The 27,878-nt window shown below is 41.9% G+C and overlaps 1 protein-coding gene and 1 long non-coding RNA gene across 3 annotated transcripts in view; one reads left to right on the top strand and one right to left on the bottom strand.

The window, feature by feature from the left end:
• The window catches only part of prkcab (protein kinase C, alpha, b), a 157,417-nt gene that overhangs the window by 92,591 nt on the left and 36,948 nt on the right, over positions 1-27,878 (top strand). For both annotated transcript variants that reach the window (XM_049562434.1, XM_049562433.1), the window contains exons 4-5: positions 8,773-8,884; positions 13,169-13,297. In XM_049562434.1, coding sequence (XP_049418391.1) covers positions 8,773-8,884; positions 13,169-13,297 — 241 coding nt within the window. The remainder of the gene's footprint in view (positions 1-8,772; positions 8,885-13,168; positions 13,298-27,878) is intronic.
• On the bottom strand, positions 312-13,163 carry LOC125880166 (uncharacterized). The gene is made up of 3 exons (XR_007448018.1): positions 13,044-13,163; positions 9,360-9,518; positions 312-511 (listed from the first exon to the last, which is right to left on the bottom strand). It is a non-coding gene; the product is annotated as an uncharacterized LOC125880166 (long non-coding RNA).

Genomic DNA, 27,878 nt, shown 5'->3' with positions numbered 1-27,878 from the left:
ACATATTTCTGTATTTTTTTCTTGCAATTGACTTATTTGCTCAGATCTTTGTCATACAATGTGAACAAATGTGAAAACACCAGACTACACAGTCATTTTACCTCTTGAGATTGAGACGTTACGCAACCATAAAGTCCTTGTTGCCATGACTTGACTGGGAGACATGGCAGACTGTATGTTGGAGCCTGACCAATCACAACTTGCGTGAAATACATTTCAAAGTAAAGATAGATTTAATACATAATATGAGTGTACAGATGAACAAATGATTTGTGCTGATTAAGATTTAACAGAAGTCTTTGGCGCTTGGACACCAGAGGGAGATATTTTGTGATCGAGGGACATCTGAGCAGCAGCAGGATAAATCCCCCCATGGAGTCCAGACACTGGTGGTGGTGGCGGCTGATGACTCTGAGGCTGATGGCTGCTGATGCAGATGAGGACGATGAATCCGTAAAGACTAGGCGGTGATGGGGAGGTGGAGAGCAGACACGATAGCAGCAAGAAAGAACTACGTCAGAGAAAGAACCATATTTAAAATGAGCAGCAGTAAGATGATAGGCTGACAGAGAGCAATAACAATGACACCTAGAGACAGAGAGTGAGCATACGTGCAAGGAGTGAATGGCAGGGTGAGAAACAAACTTAAAGCCTGAGCATGAACAGTATTGTCTTCCTGACTGAACTTTCACGAGAGCTTCATATGTGGGTAATTGGGATGGAGCTGCTGGGAACCAGCTTCCTTGTTCCACCTGACAGAAACAACATCATTAGTGTTTTTACTTTGGCATCTGCACAGGTGTGCATGAAACAGCGCTCAGTTCACCGATGGGTGAATGTCATGGTACACATTGTGGAAGCTGATACGGCCAGAAAAGGCAAAACAAGTCCTGAAATAGTAGTCAGTTAGGACGTTATGAGGTGTGTTAGATGCTCAGTCAGGTGAGTTGTCTTTCAGACTACATGGGATGAATTGAGAAACTCTGAGATGCTAATTTTCATTTCAGACACCCCGTGTTGGTTGGGTCTTTGGGGTTTTTAACTGCGTGTAGTGCTATAGAGCATTATAAGTTTGCAAATATTAATGTTTAGCAATGTCAATATTAAAGACTTGGCTTTGCAAATGTTTTATGTGAACAAATCACCATAGTATAAAGAGAAAGTAAGTCTGTATAGGGTGGTGGTGGTGGATGGATGGGTCAAACCAACTCAGACTTTCAACGAGGAGACTGGTGTTTGTGTCCTGTGTGAAACCAAAGTATCTGAGTTTTCTTAATAACAATGTAGCATAATACACTAGTAAGTCTAGCACACTATGCTAGTGACATTTGTCACCTGACAGACTCAGTTTAAGCAAAATGATGGTGTTTTTTTTTTTTTTTAAACCTAACCATGTGCTTTATTCGCCTAAACCCAAGGAAGTAAATCCAAAAACCAAAGTTAACCTAGATTGGAGGTATATTGTGAAAAGAGACTGTATGTATTCAATGAGCAGAAACTGTACGTTTCCTGTGAAAATGGAATTTTATTTTTAAAACACACTGCACGTGACAGGCGTAACTACGCTATCCCTGAGCGTCAAAACCTGATGCTGGAGGGGAACATAGAGCATCATAGTTTGACATGTAAGGCCGATGACCAAGCTTCCTTATTTGATGAGTTGGGAGTAAGAATGTGTTGGAAACACTGAACATAAACATAGCTTTTATATGTTAACAAGAAACCTCCACAAGGCACCTCTGAGTCGAGGAGACGTGTGTGATTCCACACTGAAGGTAAAGTGGCATTTAACCATAAGCAAAACCCCCTTTCATTTAATTTTCCAGTGGCCCTGGAGACAAGCAGTGTGCTGCTTAGGGACACTTCAGTGGGCAGGATGCTTAACAACAAGGTCTCTCAACATAATCTTATCATATCAAACAAGGATGAAGATCACAGACTGTAAAACGCTTCTACTTATGAAGTATCATGTGCAAAAATTACACTTTTTCTTTGTAGCCATCAACCCAATTTGCATGAAGCAGATGTGAAGGCATCTCTGAGGGGTCGCCTGTTAACCAATTAACCCCAGTCATGAGTCACATCGGTTTCTTCACTCCCACCTTCACTTCTTATGGCGATAATGTCCAATTAGTAATTAGATATTGTTATCTGATGTAAATGCCCGACTATAATTAGCGAGACCCACGTTTGACTCATTGTCACTCTGCTCTCATCATCAACCTCTTCCTCTATTCCCCTGCTTGATGTGGCCCTCGTTACGCTCCGAGGAATTCAGCATCATCATCTCGCCTCACTGGAACCAACATCCCCCCCTGGTTTCGCCTCAGTAGCTCTGTCTGTTAGTGTAGACGGTTTGTCCGCCAGCATCTTCCCCAGACACAGCATGATGTCCAGTATTTAAATGGCTGAGAGGATGTTTGATACAGGCGGAAATGATGACTTAGCAAGTCAGTTTTTAGATGTGCCAAACTCCACTTTTAGATATTCAATGTGTTTTTTATTTTGTTTTGTTGTCTCACTACCAGGGCATCAGAATACACAGCTTGGGCAGTGGGTGCTGTTAAGTATCTGTGTAAGATGCCCCAGGCTTTCCACCAACTCCAGTGTAAAACCATTGACATCGGACGCTTAGAGCAACACATGTAGTTTTAAGACCGGTGTTCAAGACCAACAAAAACAACGCCGATTGGAGCATTTGTTCCCATCGAAGCTGGAGATTTTTTTAGCGACATCTGCAATCTTTTCCAAACCATAATCAAATAGTTTTGTTGCCTAAACCCAACTGCAGACCCCTTCTTACTGCTGCATTTTTGCAGCGGCATCCGCAATCTTTTCACCGTATCAAGGAAGTTTTGCCCAAACCTACTGTCGACCTCTTTGCACCAAGATACAATGCAGAAGGCTGCCCCTGGCTTCATTTTAGTAACACCAGGGACATCTGCCCAAGCAGCAAGTTACAATGAGTAGGAATGAGATCACTTTGTGTTTTGGATCTTACATAATTGACTGATGATTTGATACTTAGTCATCTATGTATCTTGTATCAACAACAAAAACCACATAGGCGAAACAAACCTCAGCCGTTTTTGTGTGCATGCATGTTTGCAAGTGCATCTAAATCACTTGCAGAGATGAGTTTCCTTCAGTCTTTTCTCATCTCCCAGGCTTTTCACCCATGGATGGATTACTGAATGATGTTGGAAGGCCCAGGGGTCCAAAAGGCCCCTAAGCCACAGCCTCTGTGTGAAGAGACTGTTACGAACACTTTGTCTCAGTGTTAAAGGGCTCGGTCATCGTGCTACATGTTGAGGCTGTGCCATCTGATTTGCATGGTGTCAAAGAGATCTTCGTATTTCTTCTCTGCTGGAACAAATCAGAAGCATCTACAACTGTGCATTCACTTGACCAAACCGTTGATTTTAATGTGGCAGCGTGGGCCACGATGAAAGCTGCCAAGAGTGCTGCCTCTTCAAGTGTTTGCACACTTAAATATTATGCATATTCGTAATCAAAACAAGGAGAGGAACAGGCTCAGCTTGTGGACAAAAGTTCATTTAATAAAGCTACAGCAGGGCTAGAGAGCACTCAAAAATGTTCTTCATTTCTTCTTTTGGCAGAGCAAGAAACATCTGTGTGTTCAAGCGGACTAATGGTGTTAGCAAGATGCCTTGCTGATATATTATGGTTCATAAGCTACAGTGTGTTATGAGGTGTGCAGTGCACTGTGCCATGTTATTTATGTGTTTAATACTTGACTGTAATTCTCACAAACAGTTTATCTACTTTATTGCGTTTGGGGCCTTATAGACTTTTTAATTGCAGATAATTCTGCGGGAAAGAGAGGCTTGTGCAGAGAGAGATTTTGGTTCAGTTGTGCTCACACTTGGTGTTGTTTAAACGTTCTATAATCTCTGTGCTTTCAGAGCAAGTAGAGAACTAATTTGGGGTCAGAGGAGGTGAGAAGGAAAGATAAAGAAGAGTTTTTTGTGTGTTCCTGAGCAGTAGTTCAGTATGGCTGCAACGTACTTGTGCAATTCTCCAGGTTTATGCACCATCACAAGGCTCTGAGATGACCTAAAGGGAGGAATAAATGCACGCAAGCATGCAGACACACACACACACACACACACACACACACACATGCAGAAGCCCAGAGCGCTGAACAGATTATGTCTTCACACCCGGCATCTTTCTGCAATGGGCTGCACTGAGAGGAAGGCTCTGGATGACTGTGAGTGGAACCCCTACCATTTTAATTTCACCCATGACTCCCAGGAGGAGGGGAGCACAAACAGAGGGACAAAGAGTAAAAGGAGGAAAACATATAAAGGGAGATGAGAGAGAAGAGAAGGCTTGGCATGAAAGTGAGAAACATCCAGGGCTCGCTGTCCAGAGACTTGGAGGGGCAGGGAGTGAAGAAAAGGGCTGATAAAGAAATAGAGATCAGGGAGATGCTCCGAGTCCCTGGTGTCTGTTGTTCACTCAGCAAGTCTCTTTTAAAATTCCCACAGTCGACAAGTTGAAAAGAATGTAGTCAGGAGGAGGCGAAAATGGTTCGCAGAAGGAGGGAGACCCGGGAGAGAGGCGACTCAGGACACAAGGGGCGCGACCACTACGCCATCTGCTTTTGTTTTTTCTCAAGAAAAGCCTCCAGGAAAGGAGCGAAAATAGGCATGCTTATACTAAAAAGAGAACATGCTAATTAGACATTTCCCAGACCCTCACGCCACTGACTCATTCCCCTGCCAATCACACCACAACAGCTCCCTCCTCTTTCATACACAGACTTTCCCTCCACGTCCCTCCATCGCCGTCTCGTTCTCACTCATCTTCTGCCGTCACTTTCCCGGCTTGGGAAAAAAACAGGGCCGCTTTTCAGTGATGTGTGCCCACTTACTCAGTCAGTGGCCTGTATAATTACACATGAAGCCATTCTGACACATTTCAGCGTGATGGAGGCGACGCTGGTGGGGGTTTATCCACCCTCATTTGCAGGGCTTTAATTAGAGCCATGTTTGTTTTGTGGTGATTGTAGAAATTAGCTAACCTCAGCTATCACAATAGTGACTGGGGAATATATGAATCAATTTCCAACAAATCAAACTTGAATGACATGAGTACTGCACATGCTGCAGAAAACACTTTTTTTTTTCAGAATCTTATCCAGATTTTTCTTGGAAGCCTATCAGAGCATCAATCCCCAATTGCTCATTAGCTCGATTTTTACTCGTCCTCAGTGCCAGATGTTCGGGCCAAGATAAACAGTTGCTCAGTTAGGCTGCTCCTGGCACCATGCGATCACTGTACGGTGTGTGTTTGTGCCTCAATAACACTCGAAGACTAAAACGGGGAGGGTGCTGGGAAGGCTTCCAGGATGACAAGATGGAGAGAACTGACAACAAGCACAAAAACACTCGAACCTTACACATTCCCACGCACTGATAACGGCTTGACATTTCCTTTCCATCTGGATATTTCTTTCTTTCTTTCTTTCTTTCTTTACTTCATTCTCTGTTTCTGTTCCTCTCAGTCTCGTTCGATACGATGCATCATACAGCTAAAACTCAATTACCGTACATAGAAACTAAAGCTGTGATAATGATAGTGATGCCCCTAGAAATTTTTTACAGACGTGGCCGGATGGGGCCACTGAAAATCTTGCGGTGGCGCACCAAAACCAAAAGCCCTACCTGAACCTCAGGGATTCTGTTATAGTGTTGTAGTATACAGACTAGTTGACATCTAAGTCCATAAGAAACCTGGAGAGTTTCTTATTTTACAGTTAATGTTACTAATTATCTGATGTGTATAGACTAATGCCGCTACAGTTAACTTTTGGAGCTCCACAGCAGTGGTGTTTTTTAGGGTTGGGTACCATTTGGGTGTTTTATGATACCGGTGCCTGAATCGATACTTTAAAATAAAACAAAGCACAAAATGACAGTTAACATCATCAAAGAATGCCTATCGAAGGTGAATTTGAACAATATATATACAATAAATTCACATAATTAATAAAACCCAACTACTATAATTTAACACTAAATAACAGTGACAGTTAACGTGGAAATCCAGATGCCCCACCCCTAGCAAATTCGAATTTGCTCCGCACAGGGATTTGGCCCCGAGGAGCAGAGCCCGTTGAATCGCCATCGGACCAATCAGATCAGTCTATCTGACAGAGGCGGGCTCTGGGCGGGCGTAACATGATGATGATATCTATGAGCGCTACGCTGTAGGAGTTGAAAAGTAAACAGCCAAGATGGCAGCTGCCGAAGGATCGCATCCATTCAGTTTAGCTTTGGAAGAAGCGCTAAGGCAACTATACTTTTTCTGTGAGAAAGGAACTGAAGATTGCCCTAGAAGCCTTCGCTTCCCAGAAGGGCATTTTTGCCTTTTTGCTGACGGGATACGGCAAAAGCATAATATATCAGTTAGCCCCACTGTTTGGCAAACCAGTGGGGCTTACTGCAATGAATACGTCACCTTGTTTTTTGCTCTGATTGGATATCGTGCTCTCCAGTTGCATGCAGCGGCATTTAATATGCCTCAGTTAGTGCCGCCCCTTGGGTAGGAAGGGTGTATCGGTGAGGGCCAGACTCAAAATCTTTCTAGATTCGAGTCTGGATTTCCAGGCTAAGTTACAGTAATAATAACAGCAAAACAAATATTGACATGGTATCAATACTTGTCTCTCTAACTCAGGAGAGACTCCGCAGCCAGGCATTTCTCCTTCATCTGTTCAGGAGCAGCTGAGATTGTCACTACAGTTAGAGTAACTGGTCCACCGTAACAGTCCAACTTAAGTGAGCCTAGTCAGGTTCCAATGCGAGGCTAAATTCGATTGCTAACTTCGGGGCTAACCCCCTTAACATTAATCTGCAGGTGGCAAGCAAGACACGGGAACTTGTCTTGGGTCGTGAGGAGCTGAAGCATTTATTCACTGACTAATATTCTACACGTTGCACTGCCACATTTAACGTCATACGCTGCAGCCTCACTGTCACACGTCTTTGTCACACACATGCGCTCTCTTGTTCAACTGCACACTCACTACACACACAGTCTGGCACAAAAATGAACAAAATCTGCATTGTGATTCGGTCCAGTAGGTATCAGACATACAGGTACCCAACTCTAGTTTTGATGTGTTATGCATGTTATGTGAGTCATTGTTATTTAAATAGGCTGGTTCTTCTTCTATTTAAAAGATAAATATACAGTGTTAACTTGAAGGTGTACATTGATTATAAGGAACAAAACATTTACTGCTCTCTCGAGTTTAGGGAAGACTCGTGGGTCCCCATAGGACCCATTTTTATTCAGATGTTTTGAGGTGAGAGTTCAAGGGACCCCTTTGAAAATGCTCATGCCACTTTTTTCCTCACTAAATTATAGCTTAAATTTGGAGCCTTATTTACCCTTCCTTCTGCCAAGCTATGCTGACATGATTTGTACCAATAGATACCTTAGTTTCATGAGATACCACCCACTTTGCACTAGCAGCTTCTTAAAAGAGAAATTCACCACAATTTATGTGGAAATCGGCGTTGATAGAAAATGCAGTTGCTTGAAGCTCAGTACATGTTGTATTGACAGAGGTGCTGTTTTTTCTGAGTTTTCCTTCTTGCGCAGCCATTATGAGGATGTATTGCACCTGAACCCCTGAATCTCATCTCCCCAAAACTTCCCAGACCTGCCCAGCACATGGAGGTCGACGTCAAGTAATGCTGTCTGAAAAAACTTACTTCACTGTTCCGCTAGAACACTGGAAAAAACAACATGAATTTAATAACACTAGTGTTATCAACAACAAACATGCCTTATTGTATAGTGGCTGGAAGCTGTGTACCACCACCCTGGATACCCAGAAGTGGAGACTAGAAATACAAGCCGAGAAGCTTGTAGTTCTTCCGGGTACCACTGACGTCACCGGTTCGCAGAAGAACAGAAGGTTTTGAAGCAGCCCCCAGAGAGCACTATGAAAAACATGTTTTACTGTATGCCACACTATAACCCAAATTTGTTCAGATGAAGTAAATGTTGAAAAATAGCATTTTTTTCTCCCCTTTTCTTTTCTTATAACGTTATAGTTAAGCCTAAAGAGGTTCCTCTGAACCTCAAACTATGCCGTCTGAATATTTATCTGAGAGCTTTGTGGCCTCAAGAAGCAAAGGGAAACTTTTTCTTATTAGCAGCAACACAATGTAAAGAGTGTTCAAGGATAACAGTGGCACATTGTGGAGGTTACCAGCGCTTGACTTGCTCTAGAAAAAAATCATCTGTTGTAGTAAGCACAAACTTGATATACTTTTGAAACTTTGGCATACTTTCTTCAGTATGCTGGAGAACTCATGAACTTTTGCAGGGTGTCTGATACTGTAGAATAAACTAGATGATACTTTGACTTCACAGACTATGGGAAATCCTTGTTTCGCTGTTGGCATGGTTCTGTGGATGGCAATGTCCAGCAGGTGGTTGAAGTGAAATATCTCAACAACTATGGGATGGGTTGTCGTGAAATTTAGTATACACATTCACACTCCCCTCAGGATGATTTTTGATACCTTTGGTGATACCTTAACTTTTTATCTAGTGTCATCATCAAGACATAATTTCAGTTTGTCCAATACTTGGGTTTATGCCCAAATGTCTGCAAAACTTCCCATCAGCCTCAGCTATTCTCTCCTAAAATTACATTAAAGAAATGTTTTTAAAACATCAATATCTGATATTTTTTGTCTTCCCATCTCTGTCTCTGTCGCCCAGGACCCCAGAAGCAAGCACAAGTTCAAGATTCACACATACGGCAGTCCCACCTTCTGTGACCACTGTGGTTCGCTGCTGTACGGCCTCATCCACCAAGGGATGAAATGTGACAGTGAGTAGACATCCTCTGTCTACGTGCATGTGTGTGTGTGTGTGTGTGTGTGTGTGCACCTGTGTCGAATATGCTGTGCTGGTCGGCCCTAATGAGAACAGATGGGAATAGACTGGTACTGTTCTACTCTCAGCCACATCTGCAGCCCAGGCAGAATTCTCTGTCCCGCCCTGCCGAGTCCTCTCTGCGCTCCCATTCTTTCCACCCACACTCCTCTATCAACTTTTCTTTCCTTGCATGTATGACCCCCATCCTGCACTCATTTTAATTCCCCTCTTCCTCCCACTTCTTCTCTTTCTCCCCTCTTTGCTTTCCCAGTTCTTCTCTCTGTACTCCCACACATCCTGCCCTCTCTTTTTTCTCTTCATCATGTTTTTTTATCATCCCTCCTCCTCTGTATCCCCCCCACTGTACCTCCTCTGTCCCCCCTTGTCTCCACGCCATCTCCATCCATCATCCTCTCTCCTCCTCTTACCCTGTCCATCCATCTGTGGGTCCCTGGTGGTGGCCTCGTCGCAGATGCTAATGGGAGCACACCAGAGCAAATTGATGCGGGGAGGCCATCGCCTTGACGAGCTGCTTCCCCAGTCTCTCGTCACTCCTTGTCTCCTCCCAGCATGTCAGCCTGACAGGCCTGCAGAGTGGTGAAGGAGGAAGGGGGAGAGAGCAGGGGAGACGGATGGTGGGATGGAAGAGGACAGAAAGAAGGAGGAGGTGGGAAAACATGAAACACGGAGGGGAGGAAGGGAGGAGAGAAAGTTAGAGGGCAGAGCAGGAAACGAGGGGGAAGAGGAGAACAAAATGCTCTCTATCCCCTCTGGTCCCTCATCTGTTTGGCTTTGTGAAAGTGTGTGTGTGTGTGTGTGTGTGTGTGTGTGTGTGTGTGTGTGTGTGTGTGTTTTCACCCAGTCTGACACAGTGGAGGCTGCTAGTCCAGTGAATGGGGATCTCTTCTGCTCACAGCGATTATATCATTCCTAAGTTTATGTGGTGATTACTTATTGATGTTTAAATGCAACACAGCACCTCTGAGAGAAGCAGAGGCTCTTTTGATAACTGCTTTTTCTCTCATTTAAAATAGACATTACTGCACTGAATCATCCCCAAAACAAATCTTTTGCCACATTGGGTCTGCAGCCTTGTGTGCATCTGTGTGTGTGTCCAAAAGGAAGACACCAGGGAGCCCAGGAGTTACAGACTCGCTCTCTGGTGCTCTGAAAAGTTAAACTATGGCAGGCAACACTTGATAGGAATTGACTTTACACCAGCACACTGTGAGAAGAACCAGGGCAGCTATTCATCTAAACTTACGCCTACTCACGAACTTCAGATGTCTCTTAAGTTGAAAAGAATAGGCCTTAGATTGCAGCAGTAGAGAAACAGAGGTGAGGAGACTTGTAACAATGACTGACTCATGATGAATAATATGTTGTCTGAAGCAATATGTGTAATTATGTTGCAGCTGCTGCGAAACCCACATTTGTTTTGTTTCTGTATTCCTCAAGGTTGCAAACAACATGAATAAAGCAGAGATTGATTTCATTTGCAATCATGTTTCACAGATCTTCTTTGTGGCGCTAAATCCCTCTTATTATACAATTTCTCTCATGTCACCACCACCAGCAGTAAAAAAAATCCTCCCCACTCCAGTTTCAGTTTCTTTTCGTTCTCATTTCAGCCACCCAGCTGGCACCAGACGTCATTATGATGTCAGAAAGACTCTTACGTTGGACAGACGTTCAATTTTGGTCGGAATGAAAATCAGGCTGACGATGTTTGTGGATGTTAACATCATGACGTTTTGCAGACGTTGGATTTTGTTCTTCATACTGTACGACTAAATGTCGCTATTCTGCGTCAAGTAGACGTGTGCCATATGATCTCGCACAATAAGTCTGGTTTCATTTTTAATTTCAAATGAATATTTCGACTTGCTGACATATTGACGTCATACTGTTACCCACAGCAACAACAAGCATTTCTGCAAGCGAAATTATTACCAACTCCTTGGTGGTGCTAAAAAGAGGAGCAGTTTCAGTAGTGTGGAATAAACTGTGGTGTCCTGGATGTTTTACGAACAGCCCCGGACTTCTCAGACTCTTTTAGTGACTTACTGCTCAGAGGGAACCCATTCAGCGGCTCCTCTGGCAGCAGCTTAGCGTCTCTCTCGCTCCTCTCTCGCTGTGCGCACACAGGAGTCGATGTTGTCAAATGATTTTTTTATAAACCTCTCATAATGTAAACCTACGTGACGCTTGCAGCTCGACAAAAAAAACTACATATATGTGAATGTGCAATAGCTGTGGTATCATAACGGCCTGTCACAGGTTACAGCGTGATGATTAGAGGAGAAATGGCAGAGCATAAAGGTCCAGGTGGGAAAAAAAAACAACTCAATCATTTAGGATTTTGCTAAAAGAAGGAAATCACCTGTTGATTTATATATATATATGTATATAGATCCCAGGGTACATTTTTGTATTAGGAGCTGTGTAAATGTGTAATTTGTGGTAGATTTTATTTTGTTAAACTATTAATATTGTACATAGAATCTGAATCTCACTCTGAGTTACTGTTGTTGTTCACAAACTAAGGAAATGAGAGATCATTTTTGTTTAATTTTTACTGATTATTTGAAGGCAAACTGTAAAACTATCACTTATTTTGTTGCAATTCTATTTTCTTACATAAATAATAAAACATATACTTTTTTTACTGTATTTTCATATTGTTAAGAATTTCATTGTCACTAAAATACCCTGAAATATTGTGATATTATTTTAGGGCCATATCGCCCACCCCTATCATCAAGATGACATTGGCATGAGACGTTTGGAAGACATTGACTTTTGGTTACTCAACAGCACAACTTAAAAAATCATCAGTCGTCAGTAGGCTACATTACACTGATGTTGGGCTTTAGACGTTGTCATGACATTGAATTTTGGTCACCCACTGCCACAACCTAAATTCAATCTAACATGTTAAACGTAGTTGGTGGCCAGCTGGGCAAGTATCTCCTATTTCATCCCTATTTTTATATGTTAAAATATTACATTTCTGTAGATTTTTCCATGTCATTTGCTCATGGAAATATAAGAATCAACAGAGAGAAAATTAACTTTAGTTTTGCAGGATAATATCACTAACAAAATGGAAAACAGCATTTAGTTAGTTTTTCTTCTTTTTTTTTAAGAATTCTGACATCTGATTGGCTATCTCTGCTCTGCACAAACATGTGATTCATCATTTGACTATGCAGGATTTTCCTACAAGAGCAATGTATAGACTCATATCGCTCTCAATCATAACTTATGACCAACTAGAAGTGTGTGGGTGTGTATTTATCTGCAGAGGCTCTGCCCTCTGCCTGTATTTTCTTATTTTCTTCTTACTTTCTATGTTGGGGATGTTAATGGCCGCGTACCCCACAGTGCGCAGGTGAGGTCAAGGCTTTATAAAAAGGTAGCGACCAGGTGTCAGACTGTAGGCAGCACCCATTGAAGAGACATGCACCAAACAAAACGAGAATACAGCAAGGCGAAATGCCAAACCAGAGTGAATCTGGAGTTTTGTTGGTGAGCATTTTTATAAACAGTAACTGATAATCCTGCATAGTACTGCATACCTTTTAATGTTACTTCTAAGCTACTCCCTTAATTAATGTGTCTTAATCTTGTGAAGAACCTCTTTGATATTAAATTGGCTCAATGGAGCAATTTTAATTAAATTATAAAGAAGTTTGTGCCCAGATTTATAAAGATGAAACCAAAGGGCTAATTTAGTTTACGGAACATTAGGTTTAACTTCAGGTTCACTGAGTACAAAACCACAACTCCCTGTCCCCCTTTTGTTTGGTGTTTATATAATATTCTAAGAATATGTTTTCCTTAATTTTATTCATCTTTAATTCATTATTATTTTGTGATGCAGCAGAGCTCCCTGCAAAATGTTGCTCTGTGCTCACTCTCTGTCTGCTGTCATTGAGATCTCCGTAGAGTAAAGGTTAAATCAAGTTTCTTCTGCCCACCACATCACACCGCACCAACTCTTTTTCACATTTTCTTCAGAGGTAGAGCCATTTTCCACACAAAAATGTCTCACAATTTGCATAAAACTTTCCAAATTCAGTGTAAAGTGCAATCCTACACTCACTTACCCTAAGCTGTCCTCCCTTTATATGCATGATTCACTCTCCAATGCATGTGGAATAAGGAGAGAGGGTTCCTGAGAAAGTCCTCCACAGATAAACTCAACATTCCTCTACATTCTGTCTCTTTCCAGCCTGCGACATGAACGTACACAAGCAGTGCGTGGTCAATGTGCCGAGCCTGTGTGGGACGGACCACACGGAGCGCCGGGGTCGCCTCTTCCTCAAGATCGAGGTCAACTTGGACAGGCTACACGTCACAGGTTGGTTTGGTTCGTAAAGGCTGTGTAGTTTTGTGATGTACAGTGCTCCAGGCTGCTCAGTCTCAGAGTGATGTGAGGAAGAGACTCCCTGATGTGACTGTGCGTGGTTGATTTTCAGACCATTGAAAGAAAAATCTCTGGGTTTATTCATATTTATAACTTTGGGTGACTATGAATGGCTCAGACTTGTGTTTATAAACTACTGTTAAATGTGTTTATTCTGCCAGACTTTTGCTTTATGTGGTCACTCCTTCTCTCAGGAACACAGAGGATGCTGAGGAACTTTTCTCTGTCGGTGCAAGCTCTTCACTTTTGTTGCCAATGTTTTTAGTTTGGATTTGGATTAATATCAACTCAGCTGACTCAACTGGGAGTCTTTCACAGCACACAGATAACAAATGTCACTTTGTTGAGGTACTCCAGCCTCCAATTAAAAGCCAGGACCAGTGCTGGGCTTTGAGGAAATTTTGGCAGAGTGGCAAACTGACTGGAACTGCCTTTCAAGTGACCCCTGACTGACCCATAAAAGACTTCAGCTCATACAACATTAGGATAAAAAAAATTGTTGTTAAATGTCACAAAACGTCTCAAAACATTATTTGTATTTTCACAATTCGACACTAAAAGTCTCGAATAGCCAAATGAATAAATTAGTTTTGTGTTTTTCACAATAATTCTGGGAGTCAGCAGGAAGTTGGCCAGCTTAGCCAGAAAGGGACTGCAGTGTGCACGCTTTGTGGGCCATGTCTATCATTTTTCCAGCCAGCTTTTGATGAAACCACACCCACTTCTGCATAAAGAAAATGAGCTGATTGGCTGCCAGTCTATAGCTGCGAGTAGTACTGCGGCACACAAGAAGTTGGGTGCTGGCTCAGAGAGGATCTTAAAGTTGTGTTCTGTGAATCGGCACAGCTTGAGTTCATCAGTGGCTTTGAGCACCACCTTTGCCAAAAACACACAGGACTCCCTCTCATCCCACTCCTTAGAGGCAGGATGTTGCGTTTCGATGCTCCTCTACCTCCTTTGTGTATCGTGTCTTGTTTACATATGTATGCTTCCCCTGTGCTTATCTAGTTTTACTAGTAATAATTGGCTGAACTCAAGTTGCTGCAGCTGTTAAAGGGAAACTTTACCCATTTTTCAACCAGATCTGTCATCACAGTGTGCGCAGTGTGTGCACATGAATGGTGTTTGGCTTCAACATATGGCGCAAGCACCCGGAGCTTCTCACTTATTTGTTAGTAGAGTTCTGCCAGACTTTTTCCTGCACACTCTGCCCCCACTGCGTTGACACAGAGCTGGTTGAAAATCTGCAAAATTCCCTTTAAGCACTCATATTGCTACTTTCCAAGCTACTGTAACTGTCATACTTCATGGAGATGGACCCTGAGTGGCTGGGCTACCTCTTGACTCACTGCCAGATCAGCAAACTTTCCGGGGGGGGGGCCGTGAAGTACATCCATGGAGCTAGCTAGGAGCAGTGTCTATCAGAAGCACTGGCTACAAGTAGGCTGGCAACCAGTCATTGGACCTTAAAGGGAAATTTCGGTTTATTTCAACCTGTCTCCTATCGTCCTAAATTTGTTTCAAGTGACTGGTGACATAAAAATAATAGTTAGCATGTTTGCCGTTAGCCTAGATACAGCCGGGACGCATAGTAGCGTCAGACCTGTTAAAACGTAAGTGAACGGGCAACCTTCAAGTGCAAAGTTAGTCCACTAAACAAGCTTTTTTTCCACGAAGACAGCCTCATATCATTAGGATAAATGTCAGAGAACATATAGAAAACGACACGAAACGGTATGCTGCCATGTTTGTTTACCATTTAGCTCTGCTTTCCAAAGCGCGGCCAAAATCTATCTTGCGAGCTCTAGATAAAGCCCAGCTAGATATTGCTCCAGGTGGAGGTGTCTCGTCCTCGGTCACATCCAGACCTTGAAAATAAGGCTGCAGCCGGCCCCATTCCTTGCAACAGAGGCATTCCTCTTCTGTGGGCACTGGCACACAGCATTCACAGGTACACCACCAATCTCCAGAGCTACTCAGCCTTGCAGCAGCCTTTCCTCCTCTCTCGTCCTCTACCTGTTGCGCCTCTCTCTCTCTCCTCCTCCATTCTTCAATTTCACGAAGCTCTTCGTCAGTGTATTCTGGCTCAAATAAATAAGGGCGGCCATCAAACTCTGCAAAATCAAATTCCTCCTCCACAAAGTTGAAGTCTGGCAAAAAAGTCAGCCATTATTCTATAAAACTTTTATAAAATAAATGAATGAACTTTGTGGGAAAAAAAGCTTGTTTAGTGGACTAACTTTGCACTTGAAGGTTGCCCGTTCACTTACGTTTTAACAGGTCTGACGCTATTATGCGCCCCGGCTGTATCTAGGCTAACGGCTAACATGCTAACTATTATTTTTATGTCACTAGTCACTTGAAACAAATTTAGGACGATAGGAGACAGGTTAAAATAAACCGAAATTTCCCTTTAATGTCTGGTAGTGGAAGTGGGCGTGGTTTCATCTAAATTTGGCTGGAAGAACAATACACGCCTTTGGGTCCCATCTTTTTTCAAAGAGAAGCAGTAAGAATTGAGTGCCATCCCTATTAGGTCAGTGAGGTCAACACTGAAGGTGCAGTGACAAGGACAGATGGGAATTAAGCATTAGAATTTGGGGATATTATTTGGGAACAAGGGTGCCCGCTTGTCCAACTGTCAAAACATATGTTGTTCACTATAAAGCGAAATTGCCAAATCTTAATAAAATGGAAGACCAGTTTTAAAAAATGGTCAAACACTGCACTTCCTGCAGAAGGTTTTATCTAAACCATCACAAGATCTCTTTATCATTCAACTTCAACTAGTCTATACCAAAAATAAAATTAAACTAACTTCATAAGAAAAGAAAAACACTTACAGAAAGCTCTCAAGACAATATAGTTGCATCAGTGTCAGCATAAAAACGCAGCCACGACTGCCTTCAAAACCTCTGTGCCCCCTGTGCGTGTGTATTTTCAACACCTCCAAATTATCCTGTCAGTCAAGAGTAGCACCTGGAGTGGACAACTCTCAGGTGTTAAAACTCCTCCGGCAGGAAGAGAAATGACTGCTGGGTCACTTCCACAACCTCTGTCACACAAACACACGCAAACACAGCAAGACAGTGGTGGTCAGGGAATATGAGCGCCACGGCCAATAAAGTGTTTTCAACTCAGCAGGGATCAAACAGGAATAACCTCCAGCCACAGCAGGGATGGAGTGGCAAATGTGATTGACTTGGAAATATATTGCTTTCATAAAAATGTCTTTGTTTGTTTGTAGTCTTCCAGATGGAGAGAAATACGGAAAGAGAGGAAGCTGTAGTCACAGTCGGCTTACAGCATTTGTTCTCTTTGCTTTTCAGTTTTATTATGTTGCAGTCTTTGTATTTGCCCTGTTGTTCACCACATCCAGCTCGTTTGTCTGTTTAATACTGAGCAAGGTCTGATCTAGTGCCAGTTACACGTCCTGTTTTATGTCCTTGTTGTGATGTGACGACCACCGTCAGCGAGAGCGAGGCTGACTATGACAGCGGCGGTCTAGTTGACATGGTTACCTCAGTCTTTTCAAATTAGGCTAAATGGACACAGCTGAAACCAAACTGGCTCACGTTCATGGAGAGACAACAGTTAGATTGATGTGCTTTCTCCCTGCCTGTGTTATCCTTGGTTTTTATGCATGCATGTACACACCAAAACACCCATCAGTGTCAGCACCAGCACAAGCAAGTGTTGCTTCACACTGTGTCAACTTCAAGGAACGTATGACAGTATGCTCTGCAGCACCTGCTACTGGCATATGTGGTGTCTGATATCTAAAAAGAAAATACAAACCCTGGACATCTGTGTCTATTTTCCTTTCATTATCAGCCTTTATTAGAGCTGCCACAAATGATCAGTTCATGATTGATTCATCATTTGATTATTTTTGCCATTAATCAAGAAGCCAAAGCAAAAAAAGATGTCAAAATTGTCAAAATACCCATCATTATTTTCCAGTGATGAAGCAAACATCTTAAAATAGCTTGTTCTGTGTGACACACAGTCCAAACTAACTAAATTTATAATGACCAAAAAAATTAAAAGCAGCAAATCCTCTTATTTGAGAAGCTAGAACCAGCAATTATTATTATTATTATTATTATTATTATACAACTTCTGTTAAAGAAATTCCTCTTTAATGGACTTAAATCATTTCAGCACAAATTTTTGTAATGCTTCCTTACTGATTATGTATGGTTAAAGCTGCGTGTGTTGATTTATTGGCCACTTAGGGGCAGGGGACCAACCTGTGAACACACCTTGTGAACTTTACAGTAACAGCAAACAATTGCTTTTTAACCGTAGACTGTAAAATTATAGATGTAGCCGCCGTGACATCACCCACTGGTTTGTGGACTCCCTTTTCTAAAGGCATTGGCATTTTGACTCTCAGTGTAATCCTTTGAAACTTGAGCAAATTGGCTTCATTTCTTTTTAAGAAAAAACATGGGAAGAAGGCAATGAGCAACAAGGGAAGAAATGACCTCAGAAATTGCAAGAAATTAGTAAAAAGAGAAAATTAAAAACAAGAAAATTAGTTTTAAAAAAAAGAACTGGAAAAAGTGCATAAAAATTAAAATAATTCTGTACCATAATTTTAAATATGTAATAATAATAATTATAAATACTAGTCCATACCCATTGGTAGCTTTGTCACCTTCTACCTATGCCAGCCCTCAATGCCTATGTGCAGTTTCACATAGATTGACCACGTCCGTGAGTAGAAAAACGTGGGACAGACAGAATGACTGACTGATAGAATGACACACTGACAGTTTCCGTGATTATGTACAGCATACCATACCATGACTTAGTCATACCAAAAATATTAGGGAAAAAAAAACATTTGGACACAGGGGGAGCCACAGCGATCGGTTGCATTTTAGCAATTTTTAAGCATTTTTCTGTTGTTATAGCGCCACCCAGTTGCCAATTAGAGTTAAATTTCTCCAGTCACCTTGAGGCGTCCTGTTCTACACATCTAACAAGTTTAGCAAAAATCGATATGGCAGTTAGGCCTAGATAAGAAATGAGCTCTCTAGCGCCCCCATTTTGTTTGATGGGGTCAATAATGGAGGGGTCCCCTCAGATTATGTGTGGTCATATGCCTACAAAGTTGCGTGGTGATGGGTGAAACCCTTGAGATGTTATGCACCTTTATGTGGTGAGCCACGCCCTCCGCAATATTCATTGCCTTATAGAAGCTCAGTTTTAGTAAGTTTTCCAACTTTTGCCAAGAGGGAACTTTAGATATTGGTCCCTAGATTATGTTCACCGAGTTTCATGCAGATCGCTCAAACTTCCTAGGAAGAGATCGATTTTAAGTGTTTTTCAAAAAATTCAAAATGGCGGAAAATCTATATAACCAGAAGTTATGGGTTCTTGAGGCAAATGTGTTCCTCGTGAGGAGAGGCATCTCTGTGCAAAGTTTCATGTCTCTACGACATACGGGGCATGAGATATGCCCATTCAAAGTTTGCAATTTCAGTCAGTTGCTATAGTGCCCCCCTTTGGCCAACTGATGTAATATTGCTTCATTCGCATCCTCCCATGACCCTCTACCACTGTGCCAAATTTCACATGGATTGACCAAGTCAGTGAGGAGAAAAACGTGGAACAGACACACACACAGAGTTTTCGTCATTATATAGTAAGCTAATTTTTCCCTAGCTGTTAAATAATTTTGAAGTCTGTCATTTTTTATTTTTTTTTTAACCAAATACCTCATTGCCTTTTTTCCCATGATTCTAAACAAAATCACACCAATTTGCTCAGGGTTCAAATTTTTACATACTTGCAAAAGGCATCTGTAAGCAGCACAAGAAAAGTGATGTCAATCCAGGTTTCAAAGGGTTAAATAGAGCCAGTCGTGACCATATTTGGAGGAGAGGGTGGAGCTGTGCAGGAGTGAGGGTTGGATCTGACTCTTAAGCCTTGTTTCCACCGAGCAGTATGGTCTATTTCATTTTTTTCCGTCCTCTATTGACCAATCAACAGACTGCAGTGTTCACAGCTCCACCTTTTAGTACCAGATCTGTGTGCTAGGTACCCCAACAGAGGGGGGACCAAAAATGGGGATGGTTAGGAATGGTTCTATTGGTACCATCCACAACTTTTCACAGTGGAAACGGAAAAAAGTGAACTGAACTGAACTGGACCGTACTGCTCGGTGGAAATGGGGCTTTAGTAAACAGCTGCCTGCTGCTTGAAACGATGATGTAGACAGCTGTGGGACTGAATCGGCCAGAAAACCAAAACAAAGAGCTCAATGATGCTAAAACACAGAGTGGGTGGTAATTATATATGGGTTCAGTGTTACATATGACACCTTTCGCAGTATACATAGTTGTTTGATCAGGTCTTGTTAGAAAAATATTGACTAGTGCAGCTTTACATCAACGTATATTCAAAGAACGGTTCATATGTCGCAGCTTTTCAAAATACATGGGATATGTACGAATTTGGGTGCCTTGCTTTTTGTAGGTGAACAGTTTGTGAGAACAGCCTATTGAAGTATAAGGTCTTTATCATGAGGTGCAAACTGGGTCAGAGAGTTGAAGTGTTGAAAGGCAGAAGTAAACTGCTGTAATAATGATGGACCAGTTGAGACAGAGCGTGGACTGTGACTGACAGAGAAAAGAGAATAAAGATCAATACTAAGAACATTACAGGAGGGAGGAAGTGTATGTTGCCAAGTGTTTTGTTTGGGTTCTTTTTTTTCCTTCCTCCTCTTTAACGGCAGCGGTCTGAACAGCGAAGCCTCAGCTTGTTCTCCAGCTCCCCTCCGGCTCCCACAGACAAGTGGCGGGCCTTTGTGGTTCACCACACCGATGTGAACTTGATTAAATCTTTCCAGCCAAGAAAACAGACACATCTTCCAGGCTCTCTCTCTTCCCTCTATCGCTCCTCTCCATCCTTTCTTTCAATATTGACATTTCCTGTTATCTTCCTCTACCTGTTCCATCGAGACCCCTGCATGTCTTCCCCCACTCTCGTCATCCATTTTCCCTTCACATCATCTGTCCTTTTTTCCATCATCTTCTCTTCTTCTACCAGCTGAAACCACTGCTCATTTGAGCGACTTGTCCTTTCCCTTCTAGCTCAAATCTTCTCCTTTTACATCCTCTGTCTCTTGTGCCCTTCCTCTACCTTGTTTGTTTGTTTGTTTCTTTTTTTTTCCCCTCCCCGCTAATTACCTCCTTCATCCTTCTCTTACTCCTCTCCCTGATCAACGTCTCTCGAGCCAAAGTGACATAAACAACCCGTGGGCATGAGCAGAGGTTTATTCTGGGGTTTTAAGAAAAGGCAAACATGCAAATGTCCCTCCATGACCTGCCTACACACACAGATACACACTCATAGTGCATCTGAGGATTGGAGGAAGTGAGCACACAGCGGTTTACTTAGGGTGAGACTGCTGACATGTTCGCCTCAGGTTTAGAGCACAGTTGAACAAGAATACATTTTTTTCCCCTCAGCTGACAGCTCATAGCACCATCAGGCCTGCCGTACAAATAACAGCTTAATATCTGATATTAGACTTTTTATTCTAAGAGGCTTTTGACAAATATGAGGATCACGCTTACTGTGTGTCTTTCTGTGTGATTGGAGCATGAAAACATTAATGTATTTGTCAACCACTATAACAGTACAATCAGATATTTAATGATACAGTGATGCAGTTGCAGTCATATCTAAACACCGCTCATCTGCACACACTGTGATGCCACACAGCTGGTTCAATATCAGCAAAGTCTCCCTTTATATTCATTGTCTTGTGTGGCGATCAGCAGTGATGTGGTGGTTCACTTTTACACTGTGATCTGTAGCCTATAGTTCAGCTTTAGCTTCTAACTATCGTTGTCTTTTTAACCAGTTGTTGCTGCTGAGTCAGTTTGACATCCTGGATATATCCTTCTAACACAGACTGTAGACCCCTCTGTCTGCTTCTCTCTGGAATCACTGTTTCATTTTTCCAAAAATATGATAATATTTCTTCAGGGCGTGCAGTTAGTTACAGTGTGGGCTCCATGCTTACTCCGTCAGACCATCACAAAGTGGCGGGGCTTAGCAAAAGGTCAAATTGTAAAGTAAAAATTCCACTGCAAATTATATATTTCACCAAACACAGAGGTCTCTTGATAATACTGATCTTTTGTTAGTCAGCATCACGTTGATTCAGGGTCGTATTTGGGGTTAGTCTTTTCTCCACACCTCATTTCTGCCTCTTTCCCTGTAGAGCCGTGGTTCCCAACTGATGGGTCACGACATAAAAGTGGGTTGCTGGCCCAATCTAAATGGGCCGCAAGCGACCCACAAACATGTCAATTTTGTAAAAAAAAAAAAAAAAAAAGCACACATTATTTTTAAGTACAGTAAATTTCCAGCACAGAGCTTTTATTTTGAAGTGCTCTTTTCTGCTGTAGAGTGGCTAACCAAGAGTTTAGGACTGATTGTATTAAACTGTGGGACCTCAAACTAATATAATAATAAATGACAGTTTTGATAGCATTTTGCGTGCAGGAGGCTCATCTTGTTATACAGTATGGAGACACGTGCAGAAAGAGCAAATCCATCAGAGGAGCGAAATGTGTTGCAGAATCACCTCTGTTTGTGTAACCTACATTTAAAAGAAGAAAAGGAGGTTGACACTGTACACAGTTGTGCTGCACAAAACAATGAAGTTTTGAGAGAGGGTGGCGTCTAGTAAATCTGGTCCCGTGCAAATAGGGGTAGAGTGTGCTTCAGGAATGAGTCGCAAAAATGAGTTAACATTTTAGGCATTATGGTTCCCTCATCTCAAAGTCAGTGGGTTTCTAAAGACATTACAGTTTTTTTCAGTTCCTAACAACCAATGGTAAATAGTGAAGCTGCTTTTTCAAAACTCTTCACTCAAACCACCAAACCACTTCATACATGTCTCAAAATAAGCTCACTGGACCGTAACCTTAGCAAGGAGTCTCACTCAGAAAGCATACATGTCACTCATACAGGCTTTAATCATAGGCTGCTTGAACTGTTGCGTGAGGCACGTTGACTCATAACACACTGACCTGAAAAAACACTGACAAAAGGGAACGTTACATAAATGGTGAAGATTTTAATACGTGAATCAGTGTTCCATTATTGAATAAAATAACACCCTTTCACTTAATTGACTGTACTAAAGTATATGTAACAAGAATGAATCAGTAATGCAGCAGTTTGCTTCAGTGTCCTGTATTATTCTATATCTTTGCATTTAGTAATGTGCTTCTGAAGAAGTAAAATGTTGAAAAGAAAAATTCAGGATTGCAAAGATAAATTTGGCCACAAGTTCTCAACAAAATCACATTTGTCTTTTCTGGACATGCATCTTGGAAAGTTTTTTTTTCTGGAACGTCTAATGCATGTTATTGTAGATATGCTGCTAAGATTTCCTGCATTTTTCAATATGGTTAATGCAGAAAGCCACTAAATTTGTCATCACTCTGTCGTTTTGAAAGCAGCGTGCCAGTATGAAGTGTTTTTCAGGTGGTGGAGTATGAATGAGAAAAGAGTTGGTGGATTTTCGGAAAATGCATTTTGTGTAGAAGCAATGAAAAATGATTCACAGTTTGGTCCACATAGACCTCTGTTTTCCTGACTATGTGAAGAGTTTCGACAAAGTGACTTAAGTTTTCATTTGGTTTATGTAAAACGGACAATACTCTCACTGGCCACTTCATTAGGTACACCTTGCTAGTACCGGTTACCTTCAGAACTGCCTTATTTCTTCAAGGCATAGACTCAACAAGGTGGTGGAAACATTTCTCAGAGATTTTGGTCCATACTGACATGACAGCATCACGCAGGTCTTCTGCATACCTTGGTTGTGACAAGTGACTATCGGAGTTACTGTTGTATTACTGTCATCTTGAACCAGTCTGGCCATTTTCCCCTGACCCCAGAGAACATTCACTTACTGGATATTATCTCTGTTTCGGACCATCCTCTGTAAACTCTAGAGATGGTTGTGTGTGAAAATCCCAGTAGATCAGCAGTTTCTGAAATACTCACACCAGCCCGTCTGGCACCAACAACCATGGCATGTTCAGAGTCACTTAAATCACCTTTCTTTCCCATTCTGATGCTCAGTTTGAACTTCAGCAGGTCGTCTTGACCATGTCTACATGCCTAAATGCATTGAGTTGGTAGCACGTGACTGGCAGATGAGCTATTTGCGCTAACGAGCAGTTGAACAGGTGTACCTAATAAAGTGGCAGGTGAGTGTATTTGTGTTGTATCAGATACAGTGCAATGCTAAGTTTCATCTGTTGTCCCTGGTCGTGGATATACTGCACACATACACATACTAGTTTAGAACTTAGCATGTCATAATTTTCATTTAAAACTATAATATATTGTGTTATAAATCATTTTTACGTGTTTACATAGGGTTAATAAAGTAAATTAGGGGGTTGTGGTTATTTCCCAGGGAGTTTTTATATACTTTATAATGTTGCTTTTGGCTGTCGACTGTGCAGATCTCATTATCCTTCAGGCCTTTCAATAATTCACTTAAACTCTTTCTCACTAAAAGAAACATCACTGCAAGTGCTCAATGAATTTTGTTTTAAAGCAGCGTAGGTGGAAATCTAAAAGGACCTAAAGCACCACTCATGTTTCACTTAGTATCCATGAGAATTACTTCCTTCTAAAGCCTGAGTATTTGTTGAATATCCTAAATTCTCTCTCTCAGAATGACCACAGCTACAAACACAAACCCTTAAGTTCATCTTCGTTCACTGTGTGTGTGTGTGTGTGTGTGTGTGTGTGTGTGTGTGTGTGTGTGACGTCTGCATTCAGATCCCTGACAGTGCACTGTAGGGTTCCATCCAGCTCCTGTTTGGCCGTGCAGCTTTCCCCTTCAGATTATCAGGCGTTCATTGGTTGCACATGGCATTGTTATGCAACAACACATTTGAATTTCAAAGCGTTTTTTCGGGAGATTACACTGTCGGCCCACTGCAGCCCCTGCACGCACCCGCCCCGGGATCCAAATGATATGTCATTTTTAGCTGTGGCATATTTTTTTCATTAAGCAGTTCAGATACAAGAGATAGTGTCAGCATGGATGTGTGTTTCCAGAGAACATCGTAAAAAATATCAATGAATAGTTAACTGTCTTTCAGCTCAGACTTATTGTCTTATTGTCTCCTGGTCGCATTAAGTGCCGAGAAGAACGCTCTGCACTTTGGGGAAATTATCTGAGATATAAGACAACAAATAAGCATTTGGAGAGAGGAAAGAACTTGGAACTTTGTCATTCATTATCTCTTAACAACAAAAGATCCAGCGCACTTTCTTCTTGTGTTTGTGTTTTCCTAAAAAGGCAGAACATTTCAGTCCTGTGTGCCCCGGTGCAGGGTGTGTGCACGGCGGCAGCAGAGTGGAAGCAAGCTGCTGGTAGTTTTGCATGTTTCCATGATGCAAGCAGCAGCCCTGTTCTCAGTGATAATGGATTGATGAAGTCTCTAATCGAGTTAACGGACTCGTAATAAACGTGTGTGTTTTCTGTCTATGTCTTGTGTGTTTTACCCCAAACGAGTGACAAAAGCAACACACACACAGAAACACACACACTCTAATTTTATTGGTAACTACCTCATAAGGAGCAGGCAGAGGGGAGGATACAGAAGGAAAGCAGCTCTTGTTGTATCTAAGCAACAACAGACAGCAGAGATGGTCCTTGATCACTGCTGATGATGATGTTTCATTGTGTGTGTGTGTGTGTGTGTGTGTGTGTGTGTGTGTGTGTGTGTGTGTGTGAGAGAGAGAGAGAGAGAGAGAGAGAGAGAGAGAGCACATGTGCACACATACATTTACTGTGATGTAACTTGCCTACACACACACTTACATCGCTTTCAGTTTTTACACGTGTGTTTATTTGCATGTGTGTGTGTGTGTGTGTGTGTGTTTGCCTCGTTAGTATGTTTACAGGCGTGTCGAAGTTGCTCTGGCGTTGTTTGGCGCCAGCGTTGCCATGGAAGTGACTGATGCCTTTAACGCTGCCACAGCCAGCAGAGGGGAGGATTTAGATGAGAACGTGGGATGCTCAGATTTTCCTTCTGCTCCTCGTACTTCATTGTGTGTGTGTGTGTGTGTGTGTGTGTGTGTGTGTGTGTGTGTGTAGGCTTGTGGGCGAGCGAGAGACAGAGACAGAGAGAGAGAGACAAAAAGACAGGGAGGAGGATCACTGTAGCTGAGATTTTGTATTGGATAAAGAGTGAACTGTGAGGTTGAAGCACTACATTCATGAACAAGGTAAAAGCATCTCACTCTGGCTTCTTCTTTCTGATACTCGGAGGGAGAGACCTGCACTGCCCTCTACTGCATCAAGCTGGAAGAGCATGAAACAAATCTGAAGATGACAAGATATATTACAATAATACCACCTTATTATTGATAGAAATTCTGCAATGTTGTTCACATTCAAGGATTGGTTTGTTTTCGTTTCATATAATTTTCTTCATAAGTTTTTTTTAATATAATTTGAATCCAATTTAAAGCATAATATTAATATTTTCACTCATATTTCTGCCGTAAATCGATGTTTTGCCTTTGTTTTCTGTTCATCTTGCTCATATCTTCACTCAGTGATGAAGACAAAGATGAATCCCAATACACCCCTTTGCTCTACCCTTACCCCTCCATTTTGTGTGTTCACATCTATGGGTAGGCCTGTTGGGAAAGAGGTATAGTGTGGAGTGTTGGCCCTCCAAATTTAGGTTTTTCAGAGGCACATTCCAAAATGAATTATCAGGAAGAAGGCTGCACAAGAAACAAAAGACACCAACAAATGTATTTTTTACACAAACAAAGATTTTAAATTAATAAAACAATCATATTATCTTAGTTTAATGGTTATTCATTCATTTTCCATAACTGCTAATCCTGTTTGGGGTCGCAGTGGGGCTGGAGCCTATCCCAGCTGACATTAGGCAAGAGGTGGGGTACAACCTGGACAGGTCGCCAGATCGACCCATAGTCGACACATGGAGACAGACAACCATTCAGACTCACATTCACTCCTACGGCCAATGTAGAGTCACCAATTAACCTGCATGTCTTTGGACTGTGGGAGGAAGCTGGAGAACCTGGAGAAAACCCACGCTGACACGGGGAGATTATGAAAGCTCCACACAGAAGGGCTCCCCTCAAACCAGGAACCCTCTTGATGTGAAGCGACAATAGCTATGTTTCCATCCAAAAGTGATTCGAATCATTGGGAAATGCGCATTAAAGAAATATGAATCCTGTGTGTTTCCATTAAATGTACAGGCTTTGTTGAAAACTACGAACTCGTGCAAATTTTCCGCAGAACCGGAAACAAAACAAGTCTCACATTCTTCTTCTTCTACGTTTTCTGGCGGTTGGCAACCAGCTTGTAATTGCATTACTGCCTTCCCAACCCGGAGTGTGGATATCACTATGGAGAGAGGTGCGCTATGTCAGACTTAATTCGAACATAACTTTCCATCCCCGTTTTGAGAATCAACATTTTTTCATCAACCAAAACCCGGCTAAAGCGAGCGTATTTTAGTTTGTGCGAATCAGGGTATTTTAATTCTAATTTTGGCGTTTCCGTCATAATTTCCCGATGCGATACTTCTAGATGCGCATCTAAACAGGCTGATGGAAACATGGCTAATGCTAACCACTATAGTTTGCATTGTCACTTAATATATCATGCTCCATTCTAGCTGGCACTGGACATCATTATGACGTGAGAAAGACGATCGACTCTTACATCGGACAGGCATTTAATTTTATCTTGTGACTAAATGTCATGTGTCAAGATGATGTTGGCATGAGACGTTTGGAAGACTTTGGACTTTGTTTACTTAACAACACAACATATAACCAACAAAATATCAACATCATCTGTCGTTAGTACTCTACATCGAATTGACAGTGGCATTAGATATTGTCCTGACATTGACTTTGGTCACCTGGGGTCTCATTTATAAAGCAGTGCATAGGATCCATACTAAAAATATACGTATGGACACAAGCCAAAAATGGCATGCGCAATAAAATATTTGACAATTTCTACAGTCAGGCTTCCACCTCCACCTGCCAGTTTCCCATCTCCAAAATGTTTATAAGCATGGGTCAAATATCTCCCATCAAGTTGTTTTGTGCATATGCAATGTTTATAAATGAGATCCCTGAGGTCACAATCTGAATTGAACCAAATATTATTGTCAAACAAAGTTGGTGGCCAGCTGGGTTTTCTTTATAACAAACATAACTAAAAAAAGTCCAGTGAAATGGTGATGTCTTGGTGGCTAACTAGCAAGCTGTTAAATTATTCTTGGTGATTTGTGTGTGCCAGTCTCACAGTCTGACATCATTCTTTCTTCTGTGTTCTGATGCCATCAGACTTTTGGGAAGATCGGACTAACTGTCTGTTTAAGAGTCATTTAAGTTGACTTTAAACTTGAAGTCCAGCAGTGAAGTTGCTGCACTTGTTTCAGCCCCTCTA

The sequence above is a fragment of the Epinephelus fuscoguttatus genome, linkage group LG19, assembly GCF_011397635.1.
Source record: "Epinephelus fuscoguttatus linkage group LG19, E.fuscoguttatus.final_Chr_v1".
NCBI lineage: Eukaryota > Metazoa > Chordata > Actinopteri > Perciformes > Serranidae > Epinephelus > Epinephelus fuscoguttatus.
Note: the sequence above shows the minus strand (reverse complement) of the source record. Positions and strands in the feature narration are given on the sequence as shown.